The 22,631-nt window shown below is 35.6% G+C and overlaps 1 protein-coding gene across 1 annotated transcript in view; it reads right to left on the bottom strand.

Moving 5' to 3' along the window:
• Positions 1-3,598, bottom strand: part of fbn1 (fibrillin 1) — an 83,902-nt gene extending 80,304 nt beyond the window's left edge. The window contains exons 1-3 of the mRNA XM_048167952.1: positions 2,940-3,598; positions 2,584-2,769; positions 1,127-1,209 (exon numbers count right to left, since the gene is read on the bottom strand). Of these exons, the coding sequence (XP_048023909.1) occupies positions 1,127-1,209; positions 2,584-2,753 (253 nt within the window). The 5' untranslated portion in view covers positions 2,754-2,769; positions 2,940-3,598. The remainder of the gene's footprint in view (positions 1-1,126; positions 1,210-2,583; positions 2,770-2,939) is intronic.
• Positions 3,599-22,631: the final 19,033 nt, after the last annotated feature.

The following is a 22,631-nucleotide window of genomic DNA, read 5'->3' as shown; positions in this document are numbered from 1 at the left end:
TATCTATCTATACATCTTCCATCCATCTATCTATCCATTTATTGTTCTTTCTGCCCATCTGTCTATCTATCTATTGTTCTATTTATCTCTCTTTCTATCTATCCATCATCCATCCATCCATCCATCCATCCGTCCATCTATCTATCTACTTATCTATCTATCTATCTATCTATCTATCTATCTATCTATCTATCTATCTATCTATCTATCTATCTATCTATCTATCTGTCCATCCATCCGTCCATCTATCTATCTGTCCATCTATCTATCTGTCCATCTATCTATCTATCTATCTATCTATCTATCTATCTATCTATCTATCTATCTATCTATCTATCTGTCTGTTCATCCGTCCATCTATCTATCTGTCCATCCATCCGTCCATCTATCTATCTACTTATCTATCTATCTATCTATCTATCCATCCATCTATCTATCCATCTATTGTTCTATCCATCCGTCTGTCCGTCTATCTATCTATTATTCTATTTATCTCTCTTTCTATCTATCCATCCATCCATCCATCCGAGTTTCACGAGTTATATTGATAAATCATTTATAAAAAAGACACTGCAATATTGCATAAAAAAAGAATTGTCCAGTCTTCAAATCCATCCCACAAATCAAAGTCTGCAGACTGAGGTCTGGTCCTGCTGTCAGGTCTTTTTCCATGAGACCGTCTTCCACTCAATCGAGGCATATGCCAGCTGTCTTATTCAGGAAATATCGGCTTAATCGGATTAATGTGATTAAATGATGCATATGTAATTGGAATGCGACCAAACCCTGGTTATTACCGGAACGCTCTTATAAGTGCGGTCAGTGAGAGGTGAGGAGGTCAGAGAGACTTGGGCCATTGTGACCGAGATCCATTAGTGTGCCTGACCTTCACATGTAAACAACATCACCCCACCCACCGCGCCTGGGAGACGGCAGACCGCCAAAATCACACAACGATCTTGAACGCTGCCAATCTATTCATTTACAGGACAAAAGCAAAAACAACCATCCAGTGCATGTATACTGACCCCCCCCCCCCCCTCCCCCGCGGTACAGTCATGCAGATAGTGCGCGTGTGTGTTTACTTGTGCTTTACACACCAAAAAGGAAGTGGATGAGGACTTACGGACGATGCACTGGTTCCCTCCGGTCAAGGTCTTCCATCCGGGACAGCAGTACGCATGGTGACGGGATCCACACACATTCGGCCTGCGGGAAGATTTCGGCAAATCAACAATCTTTTCTGAGGAAAATTCCAATTTTATTTGTCACACACATCCCACTTTATATGTACTTGCCTCGAAAACAAAAAATATGCATCAAATGATTCATTTAAATCTTAGTAGTTCCATAGTAGTTAACTTGTAAAGTGGGACGCTTTGTACATAGAATAAAATTAACATGGTAATAATACACAGCAAAATCCCCAGAGTTAAATCAACTCTGCTCAGAGTACATATGGTCCCTCATATAGTGTTAAATAATTAAGCAATTAAGTAATGATTGCGCATTAGTGATGAACACCTGCTGTTAACAAGCAGAATCACTGAAGAAATAAGAAAAAAACATGAACTACAAGTGACTTAAGTCACAGCCTTATTAATTGCTTAATTATCTCATATCTTTAATGCTCTTTTGTTTATTTTTTGTCTTATAATTGAATCTTTGATATTTTAATCTAGATCAAAGTATGTTTTTTATTACGATCTCTGTATGTAGAATAAAAATGAAGAAAATATAAAGAAAAGAGCATGAATAGTATAAAATAATATAAATAGATTAATTTAATTCAAGTCCTATGGTCTATTTAGTTACACACTCTAAAAAATGCTGGGTTAAAAACAACCCAAGTTGGGTTAAAAATGGACAAACCCAGCGATTGGGTTGTTTTGACCCAACATGCTGGGTAGTTTTATTTAACTCAACTATTGATTAAAAATTACAGTATGGCTTGAACATTTATTAATAAGTTTAATGAATAATAATTAAACAATAAATTGCTTATTAATAAATGTTCACCTTTTGATTATTATTGTTGCCTCTAGTCTCTCATTTATTAATAAGCAATTTATTGTTTAATTATTATTCATTAAACTTATTAATACATTTTCATTTATTAAACATAATAATAAATGATAATTTCCAACATATTTTGGGATCATTTTAAGCATGCAATACAGTAATTTTTAATCAATAGTTGAGTTAAATAAAACTACCCAGCAGGTTAAGCAAACATTCAACCCAACCGCTGGGTCAAAACAACCCAGTATATTTTATTGTATTTTCAGTTTATCGTTTATGCACTTATTTTTCCCATAGTTTGATATTTTCATCTAAATCATTTTAATGATATGTAATTATTGTGTTTAATTTAACACAGAATTTGAGATGTGTACAAAACAAACAATCAACAAAATTATGAAAACAGCACTTTCTTGCACTGTTTATGAAACCAAAGCAGTTATTAATGTTATTATGACAGTAGTTAACGCATAATTAACAGAGTTCCCACAGCCTTTAAAACTCGTTAACTGCTGCTAATGACAGTTTTACTATGGTGTTTGGAGTAAATGTTCTCGTTACCCCTTCAGCACGTCTTGCCCGCCGCCTCGCCGTTTCGCTCGGCTCGCTCTCGGTTGCTCCGCGTCAGGCGTCTGCGCAGCTCTGTCTGCGCCTGCGTCGAGTGTCTGCGCAGACACACACAGCGAAACGAGCGCTGAGAGTCCCGCCGCGAGCACGAGCAGCTGCCTCATTCTGCGCTCGCTCCCGCTGCACGACCAACAACTCGCATTAATAACAAAACTGATAAAACACACATTACCGAGCAAAAGAAGAGCTGTGTGTGTGTTTGTGAGTTAGTTATGTTTGTGTAAAGTAAACAAGAATACCACAACAGAGAAACGAAAGAAGCAAAACTGAGGGAAAGAAAGTTTCTGTACCTCCAGCAGATGATGAAGAAGATGAAGATGAAGTCTCCTCCAGTAAGAGTGCAAAAATAAAGACTTTAAAGTGCCTGATAAAAGTTGTCAGGGTGAGAAAAGGAGAGTGAAGGCGACGCAGAGATGCAACACAAAGCGCAGCAGGATGAGTGTGTGTTACTGCATCAGCGCTCATTCTGCTGCGCCACTCAAACCTCGTCCAGCCGCAGCCGAAAACACTCGCTCCCTCAGATCTCGCGAGAACATGCGCGGCGGGCATGACGAGTCTCATCTATGCCGTTAAAGACGCTTTTACATGGAAGATCAAAAACTGGATGGCATTTTGTAAGATTTTCGACTTTTTATGTCATGAATATTACTTTTTTACGTCAGAATTTCGACAATTTCAACTTGGTATGTCATAATTTCGACTTTTTATATCGAATTTTATTCACAACATCGATTTAGTATGTCATGATTTCGATGTCATTAGACTTTTTAAGTCAGAATTTCGACTTTTCCAATTAATTACGGCTTTAAGTAGGAATTTTGCCTTAGTATGATCATAATTCCGACTTTTTATATTGAATTTCAGTCACAACATCAATTTAGTGTCTTCATTTCGATTTTAAGAATTTTTAAGTCAGATTTTCGAATTTTTGTCATAATTACGGCTTTTACGTAAGCAATTTTGACTTAGTATGATCATAATTCAGACTTTTTATATCGAATTTCAGTCACAACATCAATTTAGTAAGTCATAATTTCGATTTTCTGTAAGACTTCTTAAGTCAGGATTTCGAATTTGTGTCATAATTACAACCTTTATGTAAGAATTTTGACTTATGATCATAATTCCGACTTTTTATATCGAATTTCAGTCACAACATCGATTTAGTATGTCATGATTTCGATTTTTTAAGACTTCTTAAGTCAGAATTTCGACTTTTTCATTTAATTACGGCTTTAAGTAAGAATCTTGACTTAGTATGATCATAATTCCGACTTTTTATATCGAATTTCAGTCACAACATCAATTTAGTAAGTCATAATTTCGATTTTATGACTTCTTAAGTCAGAATTTTGAATTTGTGTCATAATTACAACTTTTAAGTAAGAATTTTGACAGTATGATCATAATTCTGACTTTTTATATCGAATTTCAGTCACAGCATCAATTTAGTATGTCATGATTTCGATGTCATAAGACTTTTTAAGTCAGAATTTCGACTTTTTCATTTAATTATGGCTTTAAGTAAGAATTTTGACTTAGTATGATCATAGTTTCGACTTTTTATTTCAGTCACAACATCAATTTAGTATGTCATGATTTCGATGTCATAAGACTTTTTAAGTCAGAATTTCGACTTTTTCATTTAATTACGGCTTTAAGTAAGAATTTTGACTTAGTATGATCATAGTTCTGACTTTTTATATCGAATTTCAGTCACAACAATTTAGTAAGTCATAATTTCGATTTTCTGTAAGACTTCTTAAGTCAGGATTTCGAATTTGTGTCATAATTACAACCTTTATGTAAGAATTTTGACTTATGATCATAATTCCGACTTTTTATATCGAATTTCAGTCACAACATCGATTTAGTATGTCATGATTTCGATTTTTTAAGACTTCTTAAGTCAGAATTTCGACTTTTTCATTTAATTACGGCTTTAAGTAAGAATCTTGACTTAGTATGATCATAATTCCGACTTTTTATATCGAATTTCAGTCACAACATCAATTTAGTAAGTCATAATTTCGATTTTAAGACTTCTTAAGTCAGAATTTTGAATTTGTGTCATAATTACAACTTTTAAGTAAGAATTTTGACAGTATGATCATAATTCTGACTTTTTATATCGAATTTCAGTCACAGCATCAATTTAGTATGTCATGATTTCGATGTCATAAGACTTTTTAAGTCAGAATTTCGACTTTTTCATTTAATTACGGCTTTAAGTAAGAATTTTGACTTAGTATGATCATAGTTTCGACTTTTTATTTCAGTCACAACATCAATTTAGTATGTCATGATTTCGATGTCATAAGACTTTTTAAGTCAGAATTTCGACTTTTTCATTTAATTACGGCTTTAAGTAAGAATTTTGACTTAGTATGATCATAGTTCTGACTTTTTATATCGAATTTCAGTCACAACAATTTAGTAAGTCATAATTTCGATTTTTTAAGACTTCTTAAGTCAGAATTTTGAATTTGTGTCATAATTACGACTTTTAAGTAAGAATTTTGACAGTATGATCATAATTCTGACTTTTTATATCGAATTTCAGTCACAGCATCAATTTAGTATGCCTTAATTTCGATTTTTTAATACTTTTTAAGTCAGGATTTCGACTTTTTTATTTAATTACGGCTTTAAGTAAGAATTTTGACTTAGTATGATCATAGTTCTGACTTTTTATATCGAATTTCAGTCACAACATCGATTTCGTATGCCTTAATTTCGATTTTTTAATACTTTTTAAGTCAGGATTTTGAATTTGTGTCATAATCATGACTTTTAAGTAAGAATTTTGACTTAGTATGATCATAATTCCTAAATCGAATTTAGGAATTATGTGACATAATTCAATTTATATTGAATCAAATGTGACATAATTCAATTTATATTGAATTTCAGTCACAACATCGATTTCGTATGCCTTAATTTCGATTTTTTTTAAGACTTTTTAAGTCAGGATTTCAAATTTGTGTTATAATTATGACTTTTAAGTAAGAATTTTGACTTGGTATGATCATAATTACGACTTTTTATATCGAATTTCAGTCACAACATCAATTTAGTATGTATTAATATAGATTTGAAGACTTTTTAAGTCAGGATTTTGACTTTTTATATTGAATTTCAGTCACAACATCAATTTAGTAAGTCATAATTTCGATGTCATAAGACTTTTTAAGTCAGGATTTTGACTTTTTATACTGAATTTCAGTCACAACATCAATTTAGTAAGTCATAATTTCGATTTTTTAAGACTTCTTAAGTCAGAATTTCGAATTTGTGGCATAATTACGACTTTTAGGTAAGAATTTTGACTTAGTATGATCATAATTCCGACTTTTTATGTCGAATTTCAGTCACAACATCGATTTAGTAACTCATAATTTCGATTTTTTAAGACTTCTTAAGTCAGAATTTTGAATTTGTGTCATAATTACGACTTTTAAGTAAGAATTTTGACAGTATGATCATAATTCTGACTTTTTATATCAAATTTCAGTCACAGCATCAATTTAGTATGTCATGATTTCGATGTCATAAGACTTTTTAAGTCAGAATTTCGACTTTTTCATTTAATTACGGCTTTAAGTAAGAATTTTGACTTAGTATGATCATAGTTTCGACTTTTTATTTCAGTCACAACATCAATTTAGTATGTCATGATTTCGATGTCATAAGACTTTTTAAGTCAGAATTTCGACTTTTTCATTTAATTACGGCTTTAAGTAAGAATTTTGACTTAGTATGATCATAGTTCTGACTTTTTATATCGAATTTCAGTCACAACAATTTAGTAAGTCATAATTTCGATTTTTTAAGACTTCTTAAGTCAGAATTTTGAATTTGTGTCATAATTACGACTTTTAAGTAAGAATTTTGACAGTATGATCATAATTCTGACTTTTTATATCGAATTTCAGTCACAGCATCAATTTAGTATGCCTTAATTTCGATTTTTTAATACTTTTTAAGTCAGGATTTCGACTTTTTTATTTAATTACGGCTTTAAGTAAGAATTTTGACTTAGTATGATCATAGTTCTGACTTTTTATATCGAATTTCAGTCACAACATCGATTTCGTATGCCTTAATTTCGATTTTTTAATACTTTTTAAGTCAGGATTTTGAATTTGTGTCATAATCATGACTTTTAAGTAAGAATTTTGACTTAGTATGATCATAATTCCTAAATCGAATTTAGGAATTATGTGACATAATTCAATTTATATTGAATCAAATGTGACATCATTCAATTTATATTGAATTTCAGTCACAACATCGATTTCGTATGCCTTAATTTCGATTTTTTTTAAGACTTTTTAAGTCAGGATTTCAAATTTGTGTTATAATTATGACTTTTAAGTAAGAATTTTGACTTGGTATGATCATAATTACGACTTTTTATATCGAATTTCAGTCACAACATCAATTTAGTATGTATTAATATAGATTTGAAGACTTTTTAAGTCAGGATTTTGACTTTTTATATTGAATTTCAGTCACAACATCAATTTAGTAAGTCATAATTTCGATGTCATAAGACTTTTTAAGTCAGGATTTTGACTTTTTATACTGAATTTCAGTCACAACATCAATTTAGTAAGTCATAATTTCGATTTTTTAAGACTTCTTAAGTCAGAATTTCGAATTTGTGGCATAATTACGACTTTTAGGTAAGAATTTTGACTTAGTATGATCATAATTCCGACTTTTTATGTCGAATTTCAGTCACAACATCGATTTAGTAACTCATAATTTCGATTTTTTAAGACTTCTTAAGTCAGAATTTTGAATTTGTGTCATAATTACGACTTTTAAGTAAGAATTTTGACAGTATGATCATAATTCTGACTTTTTATATCAAATTTCAGTCACAGCATCAATTTAGTATGTCATGATTTCGATGTCATAAGACTTTTTAAGTCAGAATTTCGACTTTTTCATTTAATTACGGCTTTAAGTACGAATTTTGACTTAGTATGATCATAGTTCCGACTTTTTATATAGAATTTAAGTCACAACATCGATTTCGTATGCCTTAATTTCGATTTTTTAAGACTTTTTAAGTCAGGATTTTGAATTTGTGTCATAATTACAACTTTTAAATAAGAATTTTGACAGTATGATCATAATTCCTAAATCGAATTTAGGAATTATGTGACATAATTATATTTATATTGAATCAAATGTGACATAATTCAATTTATATTGAATTTCAGTCACAACATCGATTTCGTATGCCTTAATTTCGATTTTTTTAAGACTTTTTAAGTCAGGATTTAGACTTTTTATATCGAATTTCAGTCACAACATTGATTTAGGATGTCTTGATTTCGATGTCATAAGACTTTTTAAGTCAGAATTTCGACTTTTTCATTTAATTACGGCTTTAAGTAAGAATTTTGACTTAGTATGATCATAGTTCCGACTTTTTATATAGAATTTAAGTCACAACATCGATTTCGTATGCCTTAATTTCGATTTTTTAAGACTTTTTAAGTCAGGATTTTTAATTTGTGTCATAATTACAACTTTTAAGTAAGAATTTTGACAGTATGATCATAATTCTGACTTTTTATATCGAATTTCAGTCACAGCATCAATTTAGTATGCCTTAATTTCGATTTTTTAATACTTTTTAAGTCAGGATTTCGACTTTTTTATTTAATTACGGCTTTAAGTAAGAATTTTGACTTAGTATGATCATAGTTCTGACTTTTTATATCGAATTTCAGTCACAACATCGATTTCGTATGCCTTAATTTCGATTTTTTAATACTTTTTAAGTCAGGATTTTGAATTTGTGTCATAATTATGACTTTTAAGTAAGAATTTTGACTTAGTATGATCATAATTCCTAAATCGAATTTAGGAATTATGTGACATAATTCAATTTATATTGAATCAAATGTGACATAATTCAATTTATATTGAATTTCAGTCACAACATCGATTTCGTATGCCTTAATTTCGATTTTTTTTAAGACTTTTTAAGTCAGGATTTCAAATTTGTGTTATAATTATGACTTTTAAGTAAGAATTTTGACTTGGTATGATCATAATTACGACTTTTTATATCGAATTTCAGTCACAACATCAATTTAGTATGTATTAATATAGATTTGAAGACTTTTTAAGTCAGGATTTTGACTTTTTATACTGAATTTCAGTCACAACATCAATTTAGTAAGTCATAATTTCGATTTTTTAAGACTTCTTAAGTCAGAATTTCGAATTTGTGGCATAATTACGACTTTTAGGTAAGAATTTTGACTTAGTATGATCATAATTCCGACTTTTTATGTCGAATTTCAGTCACAACATCGATTTAGTAACTCATAATTTCGATTTTTTAAGACTTCTTAAGTCAGAATTTTGAATTTGTGTCATAATTACGACTTTTAAGTAAGAATTTTGACAGTATGATCATAATTCTGACTTTTTATATCGAATTTCAGTCACAGCATCAATTTAGTATGTCATGATTTCGATGTCATAAGACTTTTTAAGTCAGAATTTCGACTTTTTAATTTAATTACGGCTTTAAGTACGAATTTTGACTTAGTATGATCATAGTTCCGACTTTTTATATAGAATTTAAGTCACAACATCGATTTCGTATGCCTTAATTTTGATTTTTTAAGACTTTTTAAGTCAGGATTTTGAATTTGTGTCATAATTACAACTTTTAAGTAAGAATTTTGACAGTATGATCATAATTCCTAAATCGAATTTAGGAATTATGTGACATAATTATATTTATATTGAATCAAATGTGACATAATTCAATTTATATTGAATTTCAGTCACAACATCGATTTCGTATGCCTTAATTTCGATTTTTTTAAGACTTTTTAAGTCAGGATTTAGACTTTTTATATCGAATTTCAGTCACAACATTGATTTAGGATGTCATGATTTCGATGTCATAAGACTTTTTAAGTCAGAATTTCAACTTTTTCATTTAATTACGGCTTTAAGTAAGAATTTTGACTTAGTATGATCATAGTTTCGACTTTTTATTTCAGTCACAACATCAATTTAGGATGTCATGATTTCGATGTCATAAGACTTTTTAAGTCAGAAATTTGACTTTTTGTCATAATTACTACTGGTAATTAAGAATTTTTGCTTATGTTGTCATAATTCCGACCAATAAACATGACTAACTAAATATTATGATTTATAAAAGCATGATTTTTTTATAATGCGGTAGAAATTCCATACTTTTATCCAAAGCAACATACAAATGAAGAATATCACAACAAAAGGCAATCATAATAAGGAGATAATTACCACATTAAAGGTACTTCTAAGAATACATATCATGCGTTTGTAACTTTTAGATGAAACACCATGTAAATACTATATATGGTAATAATTCAGTGAACTGTTCTGATATAGTACTTCTACAGCACCTTACCTGAATCACCACAACACCGGGAAGGTTTTGTGATAAATTAACTCAGTCAAAAAATGCGTTTTTAAATTTTTTTTTTTAACTTTCACTTGCTGACAGACTTTGGCGTGCGGCTCGGGAGCGCGCCTCATACTTCTGCGGCAGCATCATCTCTTGTCCGCGTTCCCAGTCACGTTAGGCGCGGGCGCGCGCTCGCTGGCAGCACCTTGACTCATGTAATGAGAGAACACGAACAATGCACAATGAGAGAGGGGGCTCATGGGAAACAATTTATGACTTTTACCCTCCAGACGTGCTGCACAATACACAATTCAAACCATGAGCATGTCAAAGCGCTAGTTTGGAGAGGCATGTGGTCTCACTTACAAAAAACCAAAAACAACAACAACAAAAACATACTTTTTGGACCTGGTATCATGTCAGTTTTTGATGTACATTGGAGTACCATGTAAATACCAGTGTATGGAAGCTTATTAAGCTCAAAACTTGCGTTTTTGAGATATAAACTTGAAGAATGAGCTGTGCATCTTGACATGTCAGTTGTATATGTGTGTTTAGAGTGTAGAGATGAGGAGATATCAACCCAACAGAGTCAAGACTGAGATGCAGAAACAATGGCACACGGTGGGTGGAGAAACAGATCATCTGAACACGAGCCGCACCCTTCTCTCGCTGGACTCGCTCTGTGTAAGTGTGTGTGTGTGTGTGTGTGTCAATCATCAGAAACTCAAGTCAACATTAAAGTCAACATGAACTCAGAACTAACCCATTTACTTTCTTAATACACATTCTCGATCTCATCAGTGTATTATAATAACAAAAAATGTTTGTCTTCATTAATCTATACTGTATGTAATCACTCGCTGGTCCTCTGAAATGACTTTCCTTTCCAGTTGATGGTTGGTCACACAACACCTTTCCTTTCACACACATTGCAATATTCAAAAAATTTCATGCATATTTCACTGCGTCCGCTGCTTAAAAATACATACTAATATATTATGTGCACAATTTACTATTTCGTTCCCTCAATTTACTAAAACATGCATGATTTATAAATCGAGGAAATGCATTAGTAATTTTTTTTTCTTGCATGGCATGATCAAAAATACAGTAAAAATAAAATAAAATTTCACTGTTGTTAGTGTCACTCAAACCATCCTTGTTCACATTACTTAAAAACTCATGTAAGTTAATTTAAAGTTGGCATGAAATCAAAATTGACCCTATTTACTTTGTTAGTGCACATTACTAGTCTTGAGGTGAACAATTAATCCGCGCAAGTTAATACACAGAAAAAAAAAAGTTTGTCGCCGTAATCTTTACTCGAAATCTGAAAAGTTACTTCCGGTCTGGAATGGCGTTCCTTCTCTGATGACGTCAGTTTGACGGCTTGGGTTGAAAACGCTTAAACCACTCCCCTCCAACCGTTAGTCTGCTATGAGTGAGAGATGGAGAGGACGAACGCTAAAGTAAAACTCTGCCCTCTATTCAATATTCCGTTTCACTTGGAAATACGTCACAACACTGGAGAAAAGTCGTTTGCAACTTCTGGTTCACGGGGACTTTTAGCTGAGTTGTTTATTTTGTAGAGCAAATAGTTAATTTAATATAATTAAATCAATAAACGTCTTCACCTTACATAATAAACTTTTATAAATAAAACACTGCACATATAAATATTATGTAACAGTGAAAATTCAAATGATTTGTTTTTACTCAAAGTAATTTTGTCAGTTTTACTTTAATTTATTTTGTTCATACAACTAAATTGTTATTTTAATTACTCAATGTAGTTGCGTGGAACCCACTTGACACTGCTTTATTAAGTAAATCCAACAATTAATTTTCAGTGAGTGTATATTATTACAAGTTAAAACAGCTGTTTTCTATGTGAATATATAGTAAAGTGTAATTTATTCCTGTTATCAAAGCTGAATTTTCAGCATCATTACTCCAGTCCTGAATAGAAAGTTAAAAAGAACAGCATTTATTTAAAAAACAATCTTTTGTAACATTATAAATGTCACTTTAATGCATCCTTGTTGAATAAAACTATAAATCTCTATTTAAGATCTCACTTACCCCAAACTTTTGAATGGTAGTGAATCACGGTTTCCACAGAAGTCTGAAACATTGATAACAATCATAAATGTTTGTTGAGCAGCAAATCATCATATTAGAATGATTTCTGAAGGATCACGTGACACTGAAGACTGGAGTAATGATGCTGAAAATTCAGCTTTGATCACAGAAATAAATGACACTTTACAATATATTGACAAATAAAACAGCTGTTTTAAATTATAAAAATATATCACTGTTTTTACTGTTTTTGATCAAATAAATGCAGAATTTTGTCGTAATTCTCCCAAACTTTGATGGCCAGTGTACTGGGGTTAAATGGCTTGTGAGTGGCGTTCGTTGTGTTGTGCATCAGCTATCTTAACGTCACAGTTCAGCAGGATTCCCGCGGCCGTCGGCGTGTCTCAGGGTCCTGTCGGCTGTGGGGTTCGAGGCTGATCAACAGTGTTTCTGCTCATTCTTCTGTGTTTACTTTCTCTAAGGCTCGGCGCTATGGCTTAAACAGATGCTGCAATATACTGACCTACTTTTCAGGAATTCAGTCCTCTCTCTCACTGCACGTGACCCAATAACAGCATCCCATTCCTGTTCCTGTTCCCGGCCTCGTGTGGATCGCAGACGGATGGAGGGACGGGGGGGTGCGTGTGCCTGTGCGAAAGCGTCTTACTCAAACTTTCTCACACTGTTTATTTGCTTTGGCTCAGGAGCGAGTGTGTCTCCTTTCATTTCCCGTGGTCTTGGACTCCAGGAATCGAGCGCTCTGACTCCCAGACGATCAACGATATGGGAGGAGTATCTGAAATCTCACAGAATCAATCATCATTAATCACATCTAGATTGCTTTGATATCACAGAGCATTCAGGTTCATGTAGCGCCGCCTGCACAACCGCACACAGAGATTATAAGATTTCAACTGGGTTTTTACCTTTGAAACCGCAGACGGCGCTCAAATGATGCTCAGGTGTTGCCAGGGTGTTGCTATGCAGTTGCCAAGGTATTCTGAGTGGGTAATCTTGTTTCAGTGTTTCCATTATTGGCATTGATGGATTCCGTTGAACCTTTCCATTGTACAAAAGGTTTTTTATAATGGAAAAAAGTTTATTATTGAAATGTTCTTCGCATTTAGAAAAAAATGGTTACTTTAGGAACTGTTCACTAAAAGTTCCTTTAGGGAACCAAAAATTGTTCTTTATCATTGTGAAAACCCTGTGTTTTGGAACCTTTATTTTTAAGTGCTAAACTTTTCCATTGCACAAAAAGTTCATGCATCATTAAAAATAAAGTTTTTTTATTGGCATCAATGATTTCATGAAGAACCTTTAATATCCATGGAACCTTTTTATAGCACAAAAGTTTCTTTAAAGTGGAAAAGTATGGAAGCAGGTTTCCACCAATAAAAAAAGGGAAAAAATAGGTAATTGCGACTTTTTATCTCACAATTCTGACTTTTTTTTAATCAAAATTGCGAGATATAAACACACAGTTGTGAGAAATAAAGTCCAATTCTGAGGAAAAAAGACTTTTCTTTTTACTTTTCTTTTTTCTCAGAATTGCGAGTTTATATCTCGCAATTCTGACTTTATATCTCGCAATTGCGCGTGATAAAGTCTGAATTGCTAGATATAAACTCGCCATTGTGAGTAATGAAGTCAGAATTGTGAGATAAAAAGTCACAGTTATACCTTTTTTTATTTTTATTTGGTGTTGGAAACAAGCTTCCATAGAAAAGCGTTCTTTAGATCATTAAAAATTTTGTCACACCAAGAATCACCAAGAATAAAGTGGTTCTTTTCAAAACTGTTCACTCGTTCTTTGGGAACTTAAAACGGTTCCTCTATGGCATCATTGCTAAAAACCCTTTTGGAAACTTTATTTTTAAGATACAAGGAAGAACCTTGGTTCCACTGATGTTAAAGGTTCTTCATGGAACCATAGATGGCAATAAAAAACCTTTATTTTTAAAAGGAACAAAAACATGGTTCCTCTATGTCATCGCTGTAAAAACCTTTTTTTGGAACCTTTAATTTTAAAAGTGTATAGTGAGTCATTAATCACAGGTATTGATTCGATTCGATTGATACTTTATTAATCCCGAAGGAAATTCAAGAGTAGTCAGGTTTCAGGATTGAACACTGGTCTTTGTGCTTCTTTACTGCCGTTCTCATACAGACATGCTCTTGTGTTTCACATCATCCAGCTTTGCTTCATCTTCATCATCTGATATTGAGCAGCATTCAAGTCTTCCATCTCCTGAAGCAAACAGCTTCAGCTCCACTGAACACCTTCCCAAAGCACTTGGAATCAATTTGGTGCTTCTTGGCAAATAATAGACAAACGTTTGTGTTCTTCTTGGTGTTCTTTCTGATTGTGGCACCACAAACGCTGAGCTGTGAGGAGCCTGCAGTTCTTTGGACGATCTTTTGTGATGGTCTGGATGATTTTAGGCTGCGCCTCTGGAGAAACCTTGGCAGGCCGGCCGCTCCTGGGGAGTTTAACCACCGTTCCAAGAGTTCTTTGCTCCGACATTATGGCTCTCGCCGTTGGTCTGTTCAGATCCAGAGTCTTGGAATCGTCTGTGTAACCTTTTCCTGACTGATAGACTCAATATATGAGTATCTCTTTTTTATTCTCTCATTAAAACTCTGTTTGATCAGGTGAATTGTGCTTGTTAAATCTTTGTGAGGTTCAACGGCACAGTTGCACACAGCTGACTTTAATCAATTGAATTGTACATTAAAGCAGCTGTTGGATTCATGGGTTGCACATGAGCTATTATTATGTAGAGCATCTGCTGTGTGAATTGTGATGTATTGCTGTGTTGTGCAGCACCCCTGTCAAAGACAAAGAAATAAAGATCAGAATTAATGCAAAGAGAATCAGTTACCAGTGCACCTAAAATCATTATTAGGACTTCTCAGGAGGACTTGAATGCATCAGCATCAGAGGCAAATATCTACAAACAGAGATGAGAATGTGTTTGGTCGATCACAGACTGTTTGGTGTTACAGAGACGTTCATGATCGTCCAGCACGCTTCTGTTGTTTGGATGTTTCAGTCCTCTGAGGTTCATTTCTCTCCTTTGACAAACAGGAAAACACTAACGACCTCCCTTCACATTTTTCACCATCTACGGTTTGGAAAACTCTTGTGTTTTGGGTCGACATGGGTCATTTGGCCAGACCAACACACACGCACACATAAACATGCATACATGCACTCACATGTGTGCTGACACATGCTAGTAATGTTTGTTCGAGTCTGTTCAGATGTGACGCCGAACACAGACATGCTGTTAAATCAACCAAAACTCAATCCAATGTCTTTAAGAGATTTGATGATCACAAATATTCTTCCTCACATAGCTCATATCAAAAAAGATTCTATATATGAAGCGCCTGACGAACCCTTTAAGGTTCTACATATGAAGCGCCTGACGAACCCTTTAAGGTTCTACATATGAAGCGCCTGACGAACCCTTTAAGGTTCTACATATGAACTGCCTGATGGAACACTTTATGGTTCTACATATGAAGCACCTAACAGAACCCTTTGAGATTCTACATATGGAGTGTCTGACGAACCCTTTAAGGTTCTACACATGAAGAGCCTGACGAACCCTTTAAGGTTCTACACATGAACTGCCTGATGGAACACTTTAAGGTTCTACATATGAAGCACCTAACAGAACCCTTTGAGATTCTACATATGGAGTGTCTGACGAACCCTTTAAGGTTCTACATATGAAGCGCCTGACGGAACCCTTAAAGGTTCTACATATGAAGCGCCTGACGAACCCTTTAAGGTTCTACATACGAAGCGCCTGACGAACCCTTTAAGGCTCTACATATGAAGCACCTAACAGAACCCTTTGAGATTCTACATATGGAGTGTCTGACGAACCCTTTAAGGTTCTACACATGAAGAGCCTGACGAACCCTTTAAGGTTCTACACATGAACTGCCTGATGGAACACTTTAAGGTTCTACATATGAAGCGCCTGACGGAACCCTTAAAGGTTCTACATACGAAGCGCCTGACGAACCCTTTAAGGTTCTACATACGAAGCGCCTGACGAACCCTTTAAGGTTCAACATATGAAGTGTCTGATGAACCCTTTAAGGTTCTACATATGAAGAGCCTGACGGAACCCTTTAAGGTTCTACATATGAAGAGCCTGACGAACCCTTTAAGGTTCTACATATGAAGAGCCTGACGGAACCCTTTAAGGTTCTACATATGAAGCGTCTGACGGAACCCTTTAAGGTTCTACATATGAAGAGCCTGACGAACCCTTTAAGGTTCTACATATGAAGAGCCTGACGGAACCCTTTAAGGTTCTACATATGAAGCGCCTGACGGAACCCTTTAAGGTTCTACATATGAAGCGCCTGACGGAACCCTTTAAGGTTGTACATATGAAGCGCCTGACGGAACCCTTTAAGGTTCTACATATGAAGAGCCTGACGGAACCCTTTAAGGTTCTACATATGAAGCGTCTGACGGAACCCTTTAAGGTTGTACATATGAAGCGCCTGACGGAACCCTTTAAGGTTGTACATATGAAGTGTCTGATGAAACCTTTAAGATTGTACATATGAAGCGCCCGACGAACCCTTTAAGGTTCTACATATGAAGCGCCTGACGGAACCCTTTAAGGTTCTACATATGAAGCGTCTGACGGAACCCTTTAAGGTTCTACATATGAAGAGCCTGACGAACCCTTTAAGGTTCTACACATGAACTGCCTGATGGAACACTTTAAGGTTCTACATATGAAGCGCCTGACGGAACCCTTAAAGGTTCTACATACGAAGCGCCTGACGAACCCTTTAAGGTTCTACATACGAAGCGCCTGACGAACCCTTTAAGGCTCTACATATGAAGCACCTAACAGAACCCTTTGAGATTCTACATATGGAGTGTCTGACGAACCCTTTAAGGTTCTTCACATGAAGAGCCTGACGAACCCTTTAAGGTTCTACACATGAACTGCCTGATGGAACACTTTAAGGTTCTACATACGAAGCGCCTGATGGAACCCTTTAAGGTTCTACATATGAAGCACCTAACAGAACCCATTGAGATTCTACATATGGAGTGTCTGACGAACCCTTTAAGGTTCTCTACACATGAAGAGCCTGACGGAACCCTTTAAGGTTCTACATATGAAGCTCCCGACGGAACCCTTTAAGGTTCTACACATGAAGCACCTAACGGAACCCTTTAAGGTTCAACATATGAAGTGTCTGATGAACCCTTTAAGGTTCTACATATGAAGAGCCTGACGGAACCCTTTAAGGTTCTACATATGAAGCGTCTGACGGAACCCTTTAAGGTTCTACATATGAAGAGCCTGACGGAACCCTTTAAGGTTCTACATATGAAGCGCCTGACGGAACCCTTTAAGGTTCTACATATGAAGCGCCTGACGGAACCCTTTAAGGTTCTACATATGAAGCGCCTGACGGAACCCTTTAAGGTTCTACATATGAAGCGCCTGACGGAACCCTTTAAGGTTCTACATATGAAGAGCCTGACGGAACCCTTTAAGGTTCTACATATGAAGCGCCTGACGGAACCCTTTAAGGTTCTACAAATGAAGCGCCCGACGAACCCTTTAAGGTTCTACATATGAAGCGCCTGACGGAACCCTTTAAGGTTCTACATATGAAGCGCCTGACGGAACCCTTTAAGGTTCTACATATGAAGAGCCTGACGGAACCCTTTAAGGTTCTACATATGAAGCGTCTGACGAACCCTTTAAGGCTCTACATATGAAGCGTCTGACGGAACCCTTTAAGGCTCTACATATGAAGCGCCTGACGGAACCCTTTAAGGTTCTACATATGAAGCGCCTGACGGAACCCTTTAAGGTTCTACATATGAAGCGTCTGACGGAACCCTTTAAGGTTCTACATATGAAGCGTCTGACGGAACCCTTTAAGGTTCTACATATGAAGAGCCTGACGGAACCCTTTAAGGTTCTACATATGAAGCGCCTGACGGAACCCTTTAAGGTTCTACATATGAAGTGTCTGACGAACCCTTTAAGGTTCTACATATGAAGCGCCTGACGGAACCCTTTAAGGTTCTACATATGAAGCGCCTGACGGAACCCTTTAAGGTTCTACATATGAAGCGCCTGACGGAACCCTTTAAGGTTCTACATATGAAGCGTCTGACGGAACCCTTTAAGGCTCTATATAGAACCTTTTCTTCTAAAAGTGCAGTGTGGACAGAGAGTGTATTGAAATTAAAAGGTCGTTTTCAAATGCATTCAGATTAATGTAGATGTAGCCTGATATAAATCTGTGCGCCTACAAGTTTATTTGTGGTCATTCAGCCTGATTAGAGTGTCTGACATCAGCATAAAGCAGGTGATGAATCGACGGCGCTCCTCATTTGATCACCACTCTAGAACCAGAGCGTAACGTCTCTCTGATGTTTGAGGTCATTCACTCGCTGACTCACACTGACTCGCCCATCACACATTACCCAAGACAAATAACGACCCTCAGATGATGTCATCCAATCAGATCTGTGTGTTCGATCCATCAACAGCACAACGACAGGCAGACAGATGCAGAGGGCGACAGACGGCGGATGTTCACAGCTGCAGAATCTTGTTTTCCTGTCGTCTGACAAAAGCCCCTCAGTGGTAAAGATTAATGCCACAGTAAACACACACACACACACAGCAGCCGCAGGCAGCATTTTTCTAAGCGTGTGTCACTGTTGGCCCCAGACGCATTTGGAGACGCGTCACATGCTGTTGGACTGACAGTAAGAAACCCAACAGCACCGACACCTGATGATTGTAAAAACATAAGAGCTTAAAGTCGACGTGAAACGGAAGTTGCGCTAGTCTTATCTCCCCTATTGCGCCGTATATCCGAGCGAAACGCTTCTCAAACAAGAACAAATGTAGGGCGGGGCTTGATTTTGTCTGTGTGGAATTGATTGGATGATTGTGGTTTGCTATTGGTGGATCTCATGTGAGTGACAGGTTGCCCCGCCCTCATCATCAGAGAAGAGATGCTGCAAGAGGGAGGAGAAGATATTCTGATTCAAGATTACCAGAACATGAATTTAAAACACTGATAAATCATTTAGAATAAACACTGCAATATTCCATAAAAAATAAGAACTATCAATTTTGATCTCATGGCAACTTGAAAGAACAGCCAAGAAGGAGCCTAATGTGTGTTTACAAACAAAGCAGCGTGTTCTCATCTACAGACCAGCATGTTCAGTCGTGTCTGTAGTGAATTCATGGACACACACAGTGTCACAGCTCGAGTTTCATACTTGTAAACGTCTGTCATTAGACTGTTTCTGAGCAGGTTTTGGATGTTTTATGAAGAGGCCGGCCGCTCACAGGCGGCGCTTTCGCTCTCATAATCAAAAACATGAATTCCAAAAGCGTTACTGGCCTCAGGCAGTGCATGATGGGAAATAACGCCACTTCTCGGCATCTTTAGTACACTGGAATCTGGTGATTTTGGAATTACCGCAGAAATCAAAATGCCTAAGATGTGAAAAACATGAAGTCGAGCATCTCGTCAGGAATCGGGAATCATTCCAGTGTGTTTGTACTAAACGACCCGGAACGCTTTCAACGACCGAACGTCCGGCGGTCAAAATGACTTTCTTCCTTGTCTTGTTTTCTAGCAAAAATATCTAAACATTCATAAATCAAGATGCATTTACTGGAGAAGCAAAGTGACTTAAGATATTAAGTCTTGTTTTTTGAGAAAATGAGTCTGTGCTACAAGAACAAGAACAAACATCTGCCAATGTGGAAAAATAAACTTAATTCAAAGGGAAAACAAGATTATTTTGATTATCATAATGACAGATATTCTTGTTTTAAGCACTTCATTCTGATGCATTTTTCACTAAACAAGACTTAATATCTTCAGTCATTACTTCTCCAGTAAATGCATCTTGATTTAAGAATCTCTTTTTTTTGCAGTGTGTTTCTCTTTCGACGTGAAATACTCACTGAAACCTGTTCATCACTCCTCTGCATTTATTTGTTCCAGCTGTTTGTGGGTTTCTGTGTTACTGCTGCTTCACGGTCAGGGTGGGTGAGACTGTGCTCTTACTTTACTAGGTCATCTGACTGCAAAAACACTCAGAACACCCTAGCAACCGTATAGCAATTCCCCAGCAACCAGCCACAACAGTGATATTTGACAGTCGCCCCGTCTCTGTTCTTCTGTCCAGCACAGAATCTGTCCGACTCCAACTGAGGAATTCTGGAAAGCCCCTCCGTCTGAGAGAGGTTCACGTGAGCTGCGAGATGAATGCGAGCAGCTGTCTGACGTCACCCAGCGCTCCTCCACCCAAACTCACATCAGCTTACACTCAACAGGAATCAAAGTTTCGACTGCGATTCTGATTTGGATGCAGTTCTTCTGTCTGACTCCAGAAGGTTTCTTGCCAGATTTTACAAAAATTTTAAGCTGATGAAATCTGAAGCGTCTCTCAGCACGTTTCGCATTTTTTCTGACTTCAGATCTGTGCCAGCTTTGTTCTCCTCAAACTTCAATCTGCACTTAGACAAGAGCGCCACCTTATGACAGCAATTTACAACCATTTACTTTCTGAATACGAGCTCCTGATCTCATCAGTGACATTATTGCATCTAAAGAAATGTTCGTCATTATCTTTTCATCTAAATATAAACATCTTATATATGTATTTAGATTTTTAACTGTTTTAGCTCATTTACATTTGTTTTGTCTTATTTTAAACCATTTTAAGTCATCATGAATCCCCCCTAATAGTCAAATATCTATTCAGTCATCATTTTAGGCCACGTCAAATATGTAAATATAAAATAAATATAAACATACATGAAAAATAAATGAAAGAATAGATAAAAGTTAAATGCAGAAAATAATGAATGAAGAAAAAAGTAATACACAAATTCAAGATTACACTTTCGGAGGCTGGCATCTCCAAACTCATCCTTTCCAATCAGCCTACTACCTGTCCGCTTGATCTTATCCCCACTTCCATTCATTGCCAAGACACTTGAACGAGTCGTGTTCAACCAAGAGTCTACATTTCTTACTCAGAACAACCTCCTGGACAACAACCAGTCTGGCTTCAAAAGCAGACACTCAACTGAGACTGATACTCTTGGTTATTGAAGCTCTGCGACTTGCAAGAGCAGCTTCCAAATCATCTGTACTCATCTTACTGTAATCTGTCCGCTGCTTTTGACAGTAAACCACCAGATCCTCTTGTCAACCCTCATGACGAAGGGCATCTCAGCCAGTGTTAATTTCGTTGACGAAGAGAGACGATGACTAAATGCATTTTGAATGAATGCAACTATGACTAAAATCTACTCTAATTTTCTTCAACGAATAAAAACGAGACGAAAATGAGAGAGGGGCGATTTGGGAAGATATCCAGTCAGGATTGCTGTCCTGTTTGGTAATCTTCTGTCACAGGAAGGAAAGACTAAGAACATTATTTGATATTATTCAATATATTTTACAAGTATAAGGGTTATTATAGTAAAAAAAAAAAAAGGGTTATTATAGTTAACTAAACCTAAAACCAAAGAAATTACTTTAAATAAACGTTAACTGAAATAAAAAATAATATACAAAAAAAGTTAACTTTTTTATTTCATCTAGTTTCTAAGCTTTAGCTTAACCTGAGGTATTAAAATAAACAGAATTTAAAAAGACATTTAAAAGCAAAAACTAAAAGACATAAAAACACAAAAAATATAACGAAAGCAGAAAAACTAAAAATCAAATCTAATAAAAATTTTAAACGAAAACTATATTACCTCAATGATAAGTGTGTCAATCCCTGAAAAGAACTGAATTTTGCTCTTTTGTGTCTTTTTGCACTTGAACGGTAAAAACCGTCCGCTTTGATGAGCAAAGTACAGTTGGGTGAACATAAACAGTTTGGGGAATATCAGACGTACCAATATCAGTGTATAGGATCTGTGTATTGTTAGAGAAATGCTTAATGCATTACAATTTAACTAAATTAGATTTAGTCGACTAAAACTAAAACAATTTCCGAAAACTAAAATATGAATAAAACTAAATGGCATTTTAGTCAAAAGTCTATGACTAAAACTAGCGAGCTGGCAGTGGTGACGGATGCAAGAGCGCGTAAGTGTTTTGCTTAATATCTGTTCTGGGTCAGTTGCTTCGTTTATTATTTGCTGCTAGGAAGGATTTAATTCGTATCTGTGTTTGTCCTATTTCCTACCTCGACTATAATTGTATTTTAATTGTACTTGTTTAGAATAACAGCCGCGTTTGCAGACTGTCTGCTGCTTTTGACACAGTAAACCACCAGATCCTCCTGTCAACCCTCATGACGAAGGGCATCTCAGGAACTTCCTCTCAGGTAAGTCCTTCAGGGTGTCTTGGAGAGGTGAGGTGTCTAAGTCACAACATCTAGATACTGGAGTGCCTC

The sequence above is a fragment of the Megalobrama amblycephala genome, linkage group LG19 (genome assembly GCF_018812025.1).
Source record: "Megalobrama amblycephala isolate DHTTF-2021 linkage group LG19, ASM1881202v1, whole genome shotgun sequence".
NCBI lineage: Eukaryota > Metazoa > Chordata > Actinopteri > Cypriniformes > Xenocyprididae > Megalobrama > Megalobrama amblycephala.
This window is presented reverse-complemented; position numbering and strand designations above follow the sequence as displayed.